Below are 14,184 nucleotides of genomic sequence, written 5' to 3'. Positions count from 1 at the left end.
TTGCTAAGTGAACTGACACTCTCTGATTGCGGAGCAGTTTGCACACCTGTAATTGCAGGGCAGCAATCTACACTGGTAGAAGAATCCTTAGCCCCAGGGAATCCAGCTGCGCCCCCAAAAGAACCATCTGCTGAGTTGGAGAAAGAGAAGACTTTTTCCAATGGATTATCCAGCCGTGCTCTTGTAGACCGGCAATGGTCATTTGGAGATGGTGTTGTAAAAGCTCCGGAGATTGCGCCAATATCAGGAGGTCATCCAAGTATAGTAGTATCCTGACTCCTTGTCATCTGAGTTGAGCCGCCATGACTGCCATGGTCTTGGTGAACACCCGAGGGGCTGTGTTGTAAAACCTCCAGTGGACAGCCTGAAGGGCAGAGCCTGAAATTGGTACTATTGCTGACCCCCAGCAAAACTCAGAAATCTATGGTGGAATAGTGCAATAGGTACATGCCAATATGCATCCTGTATGTCCAGGGAACCCTGAAAACCCCAGATTATATTGCCAGCCTGATTGCCCGCATGGTCTCCATACAAAACTCTGGCCATAGATGGAATCTGATGAGGGAGTTGTGCCAACAACCTTCTGAGGATTGCACCCCTAATGCACTCTCCCTGCGAGAGAGGTGAAAAATACATTGGGCATTCTCTCAACACCAGGTTTATTAGGCTTTAGGAGCTGGTGCTTCACCTTCTAAAATGAGGACTGAATTAACCTCCCCTGCTAGAGAGGAAACATCCACGGATGAATTACCCTCCTCCTCTCCGAGATAGGTCCAGAGGGAGAGTGACTGAGAAGACATAACTGTCCATTCAGGAAGGATTTATGGGAAGAGGAACATAGCAGGCTGTAATCATTGTGGGAATCCCAAATGGGAGGCAGTGTGGGGGCTGATAAGCGGTCCACTAACTGTGTCATAACCTGAGACCCGGAGGGCAATCGTATAAATTCAAATGCAAATGGGCTCTGAATGAACTGACCAAACCCCCGGGGGCTTGGTAGGATATAGAGCACTATATACCTGACCCAAGGGAGAGGTATACAGGGAGACTGACCCAAATCTTCTGAGAATCAATAGCTTTCATCTGAGCACCATAGGTGAACTACGAGCATCTCACTACACGAGGTAGTCATAAATAACAAACCAGACACGGGAACCCACACAGGATATTGTGTCTGGGTTGGGGGAGGAGCGGCCGGGGGAGCACCTATCTCCCCTAAGCTGCATTAACGGCACGGGTACGCTGGCCTCACAGTAGTAGACGCTTACTAGTGTACTGCTAGTGCATCTACTACCCATCCCCGGCGTCAGACGATACGGCCCCGGCGGTCTTAGTGAGGACGCGGCTTAGCGTCACTGCTAGCTAAGCTTTGCTGAGACCCGTCGAAATCCCCAAAGCCCGTTCAGGAGCTGGCGTTTCAGCATCAGCGGAGCTAGTAAGAGTCATAGCACATGCATCCTTTTGGACGCGTAGTACTACCTCAACTAAATATATAAAAACTAAGGTAAATCAAAATAATAAAAAAGCCTAGGACTGCCTAAGCAGTCCCGCTGTTATAACAGGTGCGTCTGGATACTTGCCTAGCACCAAACAAAAAAACTGAATACCTGTGGCTGGGGGCGGGGTATATAGGGAGGAGGTCCTGTGCATGCTGGGAGCTTGAAAGCTGTAGCTGTTTGGTGCAATGGATTACTCCAACTGCATACCCCAAGGTAGTTCCTGTGGACCCTATAAAACCCGAAGAAGAAAGTTACATTTTATTCTTTACTCTGTGCGCCATACACAGATCCGTTTTCTTTCTAGTCCATTGTGTACTGTATAATCTTTGGCAGCACCCCCTATTCTATACAAGTATTAACATAACAAACCATTGAAAAATAGGGGTCTCTTATGCAAACTGACAATTATCTACAAGTTCCTGTTCAATAGATATCCCTTTTTCTTCTATGTTGAAATCTGTAACCCACGCTACGCTCTCACCATTGAAACTGAGTAAATTACCTTATTGGTCGATTTTCTTTGCCATCATAAAGTGAGAATATCACCTCTAGCTCCTCTCCCAGGTTTGAGCACATTAAACTCTTCATTTGCACAATGAGATGGTGACTACTAGCTGGAACTGGAGTGTCTTTTTTTCGATGTCTGTGTTCCATCTGTGTAAAGAACCAATGATATGGGAAAAATATAATTCTGTCATGTACTTTAAACTATACAGAGCACTAAATTCAGGAAAACAAATAGTAAGAACACTCAAGTTGATAAAAGCTAATCAGTTTGAGTGATTGGTGATTGGTGATTTGACTGTATTGTGTGTGGCCTGGTTCACAGGAATTAGGTATTAGTTTGGCAGAAAGATCCCTGGTCATTTAATTAATATGGCCCTGCATTTCACTGAAAGATTTCAGATAAACCTATAGTAGGTGAATATTCCTTACATTAACAGTACTGATTGAATGCTAGGTTTAAAATGAAAGCCAAAACGTACACCAAGATATGAACAGCAGTAGTAAGAAAAATCTATACATTCAAGAGAAAAATAAAGTGTTCAACGGAGAAAAAAAAACAAAAAACAACATTACAGAGTTTTTGCAATACATGAAAAAAGAAACAAACAAAAAAAAAAACATGTGTACAACCCAATTCTGGCCTATGAACTTTGCAGACAAGTGCAGAGATGCCTTTCAAACATGCAAGTGCCCATTTGTACGAGCCCGGAATAAAACAACCGTTAAATAATGGTGAAATATTCTGTTTTCTCTAACCAATTTCTGTCTGTTGTATTGTGATAAATATATTTAAAAAAGAAAAAGAAAAAAGAAACGAAGTAAATTTACATAAAAAGGAAATATCAAATGTGTAGCCTTTCAATTTCCACCCTTAAAAAATATGTATATGCACATCTGTAGGATTTCCTCTAGATTTAAAACAAGTCACATAACAACAAGTACAAATGTTTATGTTTTAGTCCCGTTTACACACTTTTTTGTTATTCCACTTTGAGGAACACCCCCAATCATATTTTCACAAATAATGCAGAAAAAGGTGTTCATCACATCTCGGAATGGGAAGAGTAAATTTAGAATCACTGGGGTACCATGTCTGGAATTTGTTGTGAATCCCTCCAAGTCTCCTTAATAAGTAAGTGGCAAATAAGATATGGATTCAGTGTAATCTTTGTATTAGGATTCAACAGCTGCATGTATCCAAAAGTATCCATGCAGTACATCTTTATGGGGTCTATGTATCAAGCAGAAATAACCCCATTTCCATCAAAAAACAGTGGATAAAGGGGCTTCTCTTTATATAACAGAATGAATGGACTAGAGATCACATATTTCTCTAGCGGTCCCTCTCCATTCTCATAAACGAACTGCAAAAAAGATCGGCCAAAAATGTAATTCCATTTGGCATTATAATACAAAGAAGCCTTTTACTGGAGCGTTACGCTCCGGGCAAAGGGTTTTTAAGAATGTAGAGGGGGCCTGTTTCATAGACAATCTCATGGATGGTCTACTTTCATAAATTGTAATGGTACAACATTCTGTATTCCTGTGACAAGCAATGATAAAGAATGCAAACATTAAAGGGTCTATTATAAATAATTAAGATTTTTGTACTTACGGTTACATTATTTGCTATAAATTATTTGGTGGTTACTACCAACCTTGGGGTATACAAGGAGCAATGCAGCATTTAGCACTCACACTGCCAAAAACCCATTTGTAATGTAGCTTCTATTCTATATTAGCCCTCCTTGTAATAGCTACTTAGTACTTTTCTAACAAAGACCTCAGGATAGGACTAAAAGATATAGACGCTAATGGTGCATACACACGCAGCGATCAGCCAGTGCTACGATATCGCTGGCTGATTGTTATGCACCCTCTCTTGTGTGCTGGATGATCGATATCAAACATCCAGCACACCACCTACTTACCGCGACTGCTCGATATCGAGCAAGTTGACCGGCATGCACAGCCGATGGACGATATCGCTATCGTCAGTACAGGACCGCGCATCGCTGGTTGATGGTATGTTGCTAGGGACCATTTAAATGAGTGATTTGAACGATAACGTTATCGTTCAAAATGTTCTTTTAAATCGCTACATATGTACGTAGCATAACATTTACAGTAACTTCAGAGCCATGAAGGGTGGGATCATAGTGTCTCTCAAATGTATTGAGAGAAAGATTTAAAAGGAAGTACAAAAGGCATATTTTTCCCATGTCCTCCTTGGGTGACTCTCCAAAGCTGTCCCTAGGGGAGGGTACACTCTGCAAAGTTGTGTGAGACAAAGGCATTAACCAAAGCCAATTACTTTGAAGACAGAGCACCGTACACTGTAACATTTTAGAACTGTGGAAAGGTAATTTTCCCAGCTAGGCCTCAATACCACAACTTTAAGAAAGCTCTAGACAACCTGGAAGATCTGGTCACAAGGTCATTAAAATTAATTGACAAAGACATAATTCTAACTCATGGCCCTCCTAATAGACCAAGGAGAGCATTGACAACAGAAAAACAAAGTCTGACCAATGGATCAAATCATGAAGAGGAAATGTTACATAGTACCGCTATGCCAGTTGGACCAGAACATAAAAAAAAGAAAACTGAAAACACACATCTGTAGTGCACATGCACTAAGAAAAACTAAGAAAAAACGAAGGAGCTATTGCAAGGAGAGGTTACATAGGGGAGAAGCTACATAGCAAACGAGTTGTAGCAGTTTAAATGCTAAACCCTGCAAACTCTGAGGTTAGTAGAATCTCCCAAAGAGGATGTAAGAGAAAGGCCCCAATATATATTATAGTGTCCACAGTTAAACAAAATGTAGAAAATATACCCCTGCTATACAATATAAGGTCATTAGAAGCAAACAAGGGTTATATTTTCAAAAATCCACAAAGCTGCACACCTAGGACTTTCATAAAGTCACAGAACTCCAAGGAGTATTTCTGACACACTTTCTGACTTACTGTGCATACATTATTACACACACGCAAATAAAAAAATAAAAAGTCATATATATATATATATATATATATATATATCGATCATTATTTTTTTTCTTTTCAGTCATCTGTACTTACCAATTTATATAATTCTGTAACGCTAATTTCTTCTGGATCTACCATAGCAAACTCTTTCCTTGGAACCAAATCTAGTCCAAGCTGCCTATAAAATGAGGGGGAAAATCAAAACATTCTCAATAGCAAGCTACAGTGTGTTGACCCATATGATGCTGGAAGCTCACCAATACACTCCTCCCAACATCAGAAACAGCTTAATAAGCACTTTATGTTCATAGACTTGTGCACTCACCTCAGCAGACATTCAGAAAACCTTTTTGGTTTTTTGAAAGACAATTTACTAGCCATAACTACAAACATCAAAAGTGCTTAAACAGAAACCTACTATGGAATATGTACATTTGTTTTGTACAACAATTTATAGCAGCACCTAAATTATTTTCATACAGATCTGAGACAGAAAAATTGGATATGCAGACATTTGAGCCAAGAAAGACACAGAGGCTCAAGCCACAAAATACCCCCAACCTTTTATATTACATTACTGTTTGCTCCAGCAGATGCAGTCACAAGAACCACAAACCTTTTCTGCTACACACATTGTTATATGTAAAAACGAACCAACTAAGACATACACATGCATTAATATAGCTATGCCAGTAAAATCAGATAGTACTGATCAACACAATATGTATGATGAGGATTAAGATAATGAGATTCACTAGTTAATAATAGATGCATAATACCTATTAACATTTAATTATCAGTACCTTAACATATACAAAACTGTAATACAGAGTTACAAATGGGACCAAAAACATGGAAAATAGGGGCAGCACGTTCCTGTTTCCGGGAACGCCAGCTGTTCCTGCCCCCGCACCTCCCTTTAAATGCCTCTGCCTGTCAATGAGGCAGAGGCATAGCAGGGTCTGTGTGCAATCACTCAGGACCCCTTCTGCACATGAGCAAATGGGGTCTTGCACACGCTCAGATTCCAGATAATCGAGAATCTGCGTTCAGCATTGCACCCTGAATCAGCCCCTTAGTACATAAGATGAGTTGCTAACAGATATGATGAACAGATGGACACTGTAGGTATTTTACAAATACAATAATTTACACTACTATCGGCTTTGAAAATGCTAAGTCATTAATCTTAAACTGGGTACCTACTACAGGATGTATCGTCCGATATATTGCCCCGATGCGTAACTGGAACGATATATCATACACAACATATAGTGTGTATGCCCGATCCATAGTTCAAGAAGGTCGTACATTGCATCATCCCATCTGCGGTTCTGCATGTTGAACACTCACCCACTAAACTGCTGTTACATGCAGCATGTAACATAACATTGCTCCGTCATACGCCGGATCGTTATATCGCATCGTCGCTGGGTCACACCATTCTACAGTGTGTACCCAAACTTACACTTATGGTATACATAATTTACGTTGTTCCATTTTGAAGAAAAGCTGTAAAAGTGCATTGTTATACGCAGGGCCGGATTAAGGCTTGTGGGGACCCCAGAGCAACTAAGTAGCGGGGCCCCCTTCAAGCCACACAGAGCCCAGCCCAGCCATGCCCCCAGTAGCAGTCCCCCCTCAACAGTAGTCCCCCCCAGGAGTACCCCTAGTAGTAATCCCCCTCTATGCTGCGTCCCCCAGTAGTGGTCCCAGCAATGTGCAGTGACCCAGTAGTATCCCCAGCAGTGCCCCTAGTAGTACCCCCAGCAGTGTCCCTAGTAGTAGTCCATCCCCCCCAGCAGTGTCCCTAGTAGTAGTCCTTTCCCCCCCAGCAGTGCCTTTAGTAGAAGTCCTTTCCCCCCCCAGCAGTGCCTTTAGTAGAAGTCCTTTCCCCCCCCAGCAGTGCCCCTAGTAGTACCCCCAGCTGTGCCCCTAGTAGTAGTCCTTTCCCCCCCCAGCAGTGTCCCTAGTAGTAGTCCTGTCCCCCCCAGCAGTGTCCCTAGTAGTAGTCCATTTCCTCCCCTGCAGTGCCACTAGTAGTAGTCCTTTGCCCCCCGGCAGTGCCCCTAGTAGTAGTCCTTCCACCCCCCACAGCAGTGCCCCTAGTAGTAGTTCTCCCCCCCCCCAGCAGTGCCCTTAGGAGTAGTTGTCCCCACCACCAGACACACACACAGAAAAATAAATAAATCTCCACTTACCTTAATCCCCGCTCCGGCATCTGCTCCCCCGTCAGGCGTCCTCCTGGGCCGGCCCGCTCTGCTGCATGATGGGAGAGACGTCATCGTCTCTCCCATCAGCCACTGCGGGAGCCGGAAGACGGAGGCTCCGGCAGTGGGCCGCAGCGCAGCAGCCGATGAGAGTCTGTGTGACTCATCGGTTGCTAAAACAAACACACAGCTGCCGCCGGCCGCGGCTGTGTGTTTGTGCTGTGTGGTGCGAACGGCACTTATGTGCCATCCACACTACCGCCCTTCCCCAAGCTGATGCAGCAGCACTGACTGTGCTGCTGCATGCAGTAGTGTGGGGACCCAGGGACGACCTCCCCTGTCGCCCCTCCCTTAATCCGGCCCTGGTTATACGAGAGCTGATTGAAACGTAATTAGACACTGCCTCTATTTTTCTGTCCCATAGGTAGACGCAGCAACTCTATGCTGGTTATTGTGCAGCTCATACACTGATGAATGAACCTGCGGTTGGACTGCCGCAGTCATCTTTGTTTGGTCACAGCCAGTGGAAGATCTTCAAACATTTCGTCATAGCGGATGAGGAAGACATATCTGTTAGATTACGTCAGAGATGTGTGATTGAATTCTGTGTTAAACTTGGAAAAAGCAGAAATTAAATGTTACGGCAAGCATACAGTGGAGAAACAATTAGTCGAGCTGCAGTATTTCGGTGGTGGAAGCACTTTAAAGAGGGCAATACGTGAGTGACTGACGAAGTGCGTTTTGGGAGATCATCCACCGCTATTACAGATGTCAACATTGCCAAAGCTGCGGGGATGTTGCAAAATGACAGAAGGTTACTTTACGCAAACTTTCGGCTTCACTTGGCAATCCACGACTTGTCACACGTCGCAATTAATGTCAGGATATCGGGTATCCGCTCCGACATTCAAACAGTGTTCTTGCACAATCAAGTCGTCCCATCAGCTCTTGTGTGAGATATCTGGGTACCCACTTGGCACACACGTGATACATTTTCAGTTCCTTTGTCACAATATGCTGAACCCGTTCAAATGAGATGTCAAGTGAAGCCGAAAGTTCACGTAAAGTTAATCTTCTGTCATTTTGCAACATCTCTGCAGCTTTGGCAATGTTGACATCTATAACTGCGGTATATGGTCTCCCGGAACGTGCTTTGTCAGTCACTCGCGTATTACCTTCTTTGAAGTGCTTCCACCACCGAAATACTTCAGCACGGCTAATTGTTTCTCCACCATATGCTTGCCGTAACATTTCATGAGTTTAATTTCCGCTTTTTCCAAGTTTAACACAAAATTGTGTGCATTGCACAGCTGTTCAGCCGATGTGCCATGTCTAACCGTCCACGACGGTCCAACAGACTGAGTTGAATGTGCTGTCACTTTGTTAGGAACAGGGAGATCAGTCTGTATATAGACCTGAGCAATAGTTGTACACAGCCAGCGAGCCAAAGTCTGTTTATTTGCTGGCCAACCTCGTTTGTGAAACCCTTATAACACAAAGAGCAAATCTGATTTCCTGATGGAGCTGGTATGATCCACGTAAATATGAAGGGCTCGAACCACATCCAAGGAAGCTTCACCTGTAGACAGTCTTGAAGACTGAAAAGCCGAAACTGCAATTTCCTCCTTCATATGGAAACGGGATACTACCTTCGGAAGGTAACCCGCCTTAGCACAAAGGACAGCTCTATTTTGATGAAAAATCTAATATGGAGAGCGATATGACAGTGCTGCCAAGTCAGAAACTCTACAAGCTGAGGAGATAGCGAGGAGAAAGTGTCTTCGCTGTCAATCATCTTAAGTCCAGCTTATCCAAGGGTTCAAATGGGGGAGCTTGCAGAGCCCTGAGAACCAAGGATAAATCCCGTGGTGCTACCGAAGGGACAGACGGAGGTTGCAGTCAGAGAACCCCCTGCAAAAGATCAGTGAACCAATGTCTCCTGGGCCAGGCAGGAGCTATTAGTATTAACCTGTTGCCTTCCTGCTTGAACTTTCTGACGACTCAACGCCGGAGCGTCCACGAAGGCGGCTGAGGGGTCCCTCGTTCTGGAGCTGTACCTGGGGACCTTGTAGTTGTGTCGTGATGCCATGAGGTCTACGTCTGGCAGTCCGCACCAGTCCACCAGGAGTTGAAAGACGTCCGGATGAAGAGCCCGGTGTGTATGTCCTGACCACTTAGGAAGTCGCTTCCTAGTTGAGGACTCCTGCGATGAATATTGCCAAGATTGCTGGAAGATGGCATTCTGCCCACAGCAGAATGTTCGCCACTTCCCTCATTGGTGCCGGACTTCGTGTGCCTCACTGATGGTTGATGTAGGCCGATGTGGTCGCTTTTTCGGACTGAATATGGACAGGCCAGCCGTGAAGAACGTCCTGTGCCAGACTGAGTGCTCTGTGCTATTTATTGGTAGGTGACTTTCCTGAGTCGACCACCTTCCCTAAAAGGTGTGACGCCCGGTCACCGCTCTCCATCCTCGCAAACTTGCATTCGTGGTGAGGAGATCCCAATCTGGGACCCATAACGGACGACCCTTGTCTAAATGAGTCATCTCCAGCCACCAAGCGAGGTAGAGACCAACCTCTGGCGAGATGCAAATGATCTGGGACTTTATCCAATCAATGATACTGACTATCCCATTGAGACAGAGGGCCTAATTTAGACCTGCTCACAGGCGCTGAGCGCTCGCAAGTGGGTCGATGTTGGCCCAGTGCGCATGAGGGAGCCAGCTCCGTCGTGCGCATGCACGAGACCAGGATAGCGATGGGCAAGCCGTCGCTATGGGTCTCGCTACAAAGGTGGCGTGCTGTCGATGGTGAGTGACAGCACGCCCCTTTGGTGGGCGTGCCGGGGGCGTGGCTGCCCAGATGGGAAAGCCTACCGTCTGGGGCCAGCCCCACTGACATAACAAGTGATGTCAGTGGGAATGCTCTCGGCTCTGATGGAGCTGAAAGCACTCCAGGGCTTGCAGCAACGAGACCCTACTACAAGGGTCTTGTCGCAAGCCTGATGGTCGCGATGGTCTTGACCATCGCAACCATCTTTTTGGCCGCTCGCTATAGCTGTGGGTGGTCACCCACAGCTATACGAGCGGCCAGGAGGCCGCTCTAAAAACTAAGAGGGACGGCCCTGATTCAGAGCGAGCGCTCCGTCAGAGCGTCCGGCTCTGAATCAGGGCCAGAATCCATTGCTGCAGGGACCTGGAGTGGAACTGGGCATAAGCCACCAGGTAAACTGACACACTTTGTTTGCAGAGTAGACTGCGCACAAGAGAAGACTGTAGTGCTGCAATCTTGTCCTCTGGCCCAGAGAGTCCAGCAGTGCACCCAAGTGCACTATTCACTGAGTTGGAGAAAGAAAGGAATGTTCCAATTCATTATCCAACCATGCTCTTGTAAGCAGACAATGGTCATCTAAAGATGATATTGTAACAACTCCTGCGATTGTGCTAATATCAGGAGGTCGTCCAAATATAGCAGTATCCTGACCCCTTGTCATCTGAGATGAGCCGTCATCACTGCCATTATTTTCTTAAATACCTAAGGGGCTGTGGCCAGCCCGAAGGGTAGAGCCTGAAATTGGTAATGTTGCTGATCTACTGCCAATCTTAGAAATCTTTGGTGGGATGGTGCATGTGGAACATGCAGATATGCATCCTGTATGTCCAGGGAGACCGTAAAATCTCCAGGCTCCATTGCCAGCATAATCGACTGTAGGGTTCCATACGGAATTTGGGCACATGGATGAATCTGTTGAGAGACTTCAGATTCAGGATAGGGCGATGTGACCCATTTGGTTTCTGAATCAAAAACAAATTTGAATAATAACCCCTTCCCTGTTGCATCACAGGAACCTCAGGAGGGCTCCAATAGACTCCGGGAAGGCTGATAACCTAACAAACAAACCTTTGAGGGGGATGCCTCAGGAACGTAATGGCGTAACCTTGAGAGACCACCTCTCGAATCCAGGCATCTGTCGTGGTCTGATGTCAGGCCTGAGAAAACTGTAGGAGTCGGCCTCCAACCCTGAGACCCCCCCCCCGAGGGAGACCTGCCCCATCAGGCAGTGGGCTTACCGTCTGACTTGGAAGCAGGACGCTTGGTTGACAAGGATTTCTTGGTCTGCCATCTCCTTTGGGAATGATCCTGTCTACAGGAAGACTGTCCCTTTGCCCTACTCTGTGGGCGAAAGAACCAAGCTGACGACTGCCTATACTTAGGGAAAGTCATAGATAGCAATCCCGCAGATTTAGATGTCGCCAGAGAAGACACTATGTCATCCACCTCTGGTCCAAACAATACCTTCCCCACAAAAGGCAAGGATTCCATGGTTTTCTTGGAACCTGTATCCGCCTTCCAGGTCTTTAGCTAAAGGGTTCTTTGCGCTGCAACTGAAGCTACAGATACCCTAGAAGCTAAGATACAGTCAGGTGCATAAATATTGGGACATTGACAGAATTTGCAACAAAGTATTAAAAAGTGAAAGTTAGATTTAGGATTGTTTAGTTTGTCCCATTACTTCTGGCCCTTAAAAAGTGGGAGGCACATATAGAAACCGTTGTAATTTCTACACCGTTCACATGATTTGGATGTAATTACCCTCAAATTAAATCTGAAAGTCTGCAGTTAAAGCACATCTTGTTTGTTTCATTTCAAAGCCATTGTGGTGGTGAATAGAGGCCAAAATATGAAAATTCTGTCAATGTCCCAATATTTATGCACCTGACTGTACCTGCGTCAATGACCGCTTCTCCCTTATGTATAGCTGCTTCTCGCATCTGACAGAGGGAAGACAGCTGTTCTCTGGTAGCATTAGGCATGCTATCCTCCAGAGACTTTATCTATTCTTCCATAGCCTTGGCTACTCAGGCTACAGACATAGCTGGCCAGGTAATAGCTCCAGATACTGAAAACACAGATTTTAAATAGTTATCAAGTTTTCTATCTGTAACCTCCTTCAAAGAGGATGCTGCAGGAATGGGTAACATAGAGCTCTTGATCTATCTAGTCACATGAGCATCTACTGATGGAGGGACTTCCCATTTGCTACATTCACCCTGAGCAAATGGATATTGAGAGGTTAAATTCCTTGTAGTATGAAAAAACTTATTTGGAGTAGACCATGCTTCAGACATGAGATTCATCAGTTGCTCAGACTGAGGAAAATAATCTCTAGCCACCTTCTGACGCCTAAACACCGGAGTCCTATATTTTGATGGCACCTCCTCTTCTTCTTTACTGAGGACAGAACTAACCGCTCTCACCAGAGAGGGGACATCCACAGAGGAATGATGGTCTTCTTCCACTGAATAAGACCCAGAACTCTGAGCATCAGAGTGTGATGAGAAGGTTGGGTCAGAATCCTGAGACAATGTCTAAATAGAACCTCTCTGATGCCCCTGCTTCTTTAATGCCACTTGTCTATTTGCCTGTACTAGAGTGAGCAGAAGAATCAAACCAACAGGGATTCATATGGGACATGTACATAGAAGGATGCAACGGCTGTAAGTATCCCACAGTAGGAGACAATATCGTTGTAGGAGCACGCGACGCTGAGACCTTTTCCACCATATGCGACAGAACCTGCGACCAAGATGCCACTCAAGATGGCTCTTGTGTAGGTGCAGGTGTACCAGATAGGAAAGGTGGCTGTTTACAACAGGCACTACACAATCCATCTTGCACAAAATCCTGTTCAGACAGGCCTGCAAAACAGGATTTACATGACTTGAGCACCGGAGGCTCACCCTTCTCACCTTTACCCTCAGACATGACAAATGTGTGATCGGTACAAGGTGTACAGTATAAATGCAATGTGACCTACTTCACATATGAAAAACCCAATACACCTTTTCAGAGGGATGAGGAGAAACACAGTGATAGATATAACGGACAGTTTGAAAACAAAAGACAGTATATATACAGCAGCTAGCATTAAAGTCACATACAATGCATAAATACAAACATTTGCTATTGCAAACTGACTCTGAATCAACTGACCAGCCCCGTTGGGGTATTGATAGGCTATAGAGCGCTATATATACCAGACCCAGAGGAGAGGTATACGGGTAGATGGACCAGACCTCTGAGACAACCACCCTGAGTTGCGTCTGGGTCGGGGGAGGAGCTGCCAGGGGAGCGCCTATCTCCCCATAGCTGCAATTTTGACGGCACGGGTACGCTGGCCTCATAGTAGTAGACGCTAACTAGTGCGCTCTACAGTGTCTACTACCCATCCCCGGCGACAGACTATATAGCCTCAGCCGCCTTAGTGAGTACACGTTACACGAGGTCTTTACCCGTAGCCGCCTCTAATGCGTCTCCTACACCGGAGGCCTGGACTGCGTCTTCTCGAGCACGATTCCCCTCACGAAGAATGGCTTACCTGCCATCTCTGTGAAACTGAACGCAGCCGGGCCCCAGTGACGCCGCTAGCCAAGCTTCGCTGAGGCCTTCCGAAATCCCCAGGGCATATAGCGGAACTGGCGTTCGGCATCGGCGGAGGTAGATGGAGTCGCAGTACCTGCGCCTGTTCGACGCTCAGTACCGCTCAACTCGGAAGTTCAAAAGACTAAGGTAAATCATAAAAGAAAAAGCCTGGGACTACCTAGGCAGTGTCGCTGTTAAACAGGTGCGTCTGGATACTTGCCGCGCACCAAACAAAAAAATTGAATGCCTGTGGCTGGAGGCGGGGTATATAGTGAGGAGGACCAGTGCATGCTGGGAGTTTGAAAGCTGTAGCTGTTTGGTGCAATGGATCTCTCCAACTACATACCCCAAGGTAGATCCTGTGGACCCTATAAAAGAAACTAAATCTATACAGTTGGAATATAGAAATAATAACTTTCATTTTCCATATGTGCATCTATCATTATCTTAGTAAAGTAGTGCAGGAGTCTACAAATCCTAAAAATAGATGGATTTCTTGTAACATGAACACGTGGAATTGATAGATAATATGCCAGCATCATACATCTCA

At 45.4% G+C, this 14,184-nt stretch overlaps 1 protein-coding gene across 1 annotated transcript in view; it reads right to left on the bottom strand.

Annotated features, from left to right (window-relative positions):
• Positions 1-14,184, bottom strand: part of DOCK4 (dedicator of cytokinesis 4) — a 422,657-nt gene that overhangs the window by 276,407 nt on the left and 132,066 nt on the right. Inside the window, exons 7-8 of the mRNA XM_088457720.1 lie at positions 5,093-5,177; positions 2,002-2,153 (exon numbers count right to left, since the gene is read on the bottom strand). Coding sequence (XP_088313846.1) covers positions 2,002-2,153; positions 5,093-5,177 — 237 coding nt within the window. The remainder of the gene's footprint in view (positions 1-2,001; positions 2,154-5,092; positions 5,178-14,184) is intronic.

The sequence above is a fragment of the Taudactylus pleione genome, unplaced genomic scaffold (assembly GCF_031769625.1).
Source record: "Taudactylus pleione unplaced genomic scaffold, aTauple2 ptg000041l, whole genome shotgun sequence".
NCBI classification, from domain to species: Eukaryota; Metazoa; Chordata; class Amphibia; order Anura; family Myobatrachidae; genus Taudactylus; species Taudactylus pleione.
The sequence above is the reverse complement of the archived record's forward strand: the minus strand, read 5'-3'. Positions and strand labels throughout refer to the sequence as shown.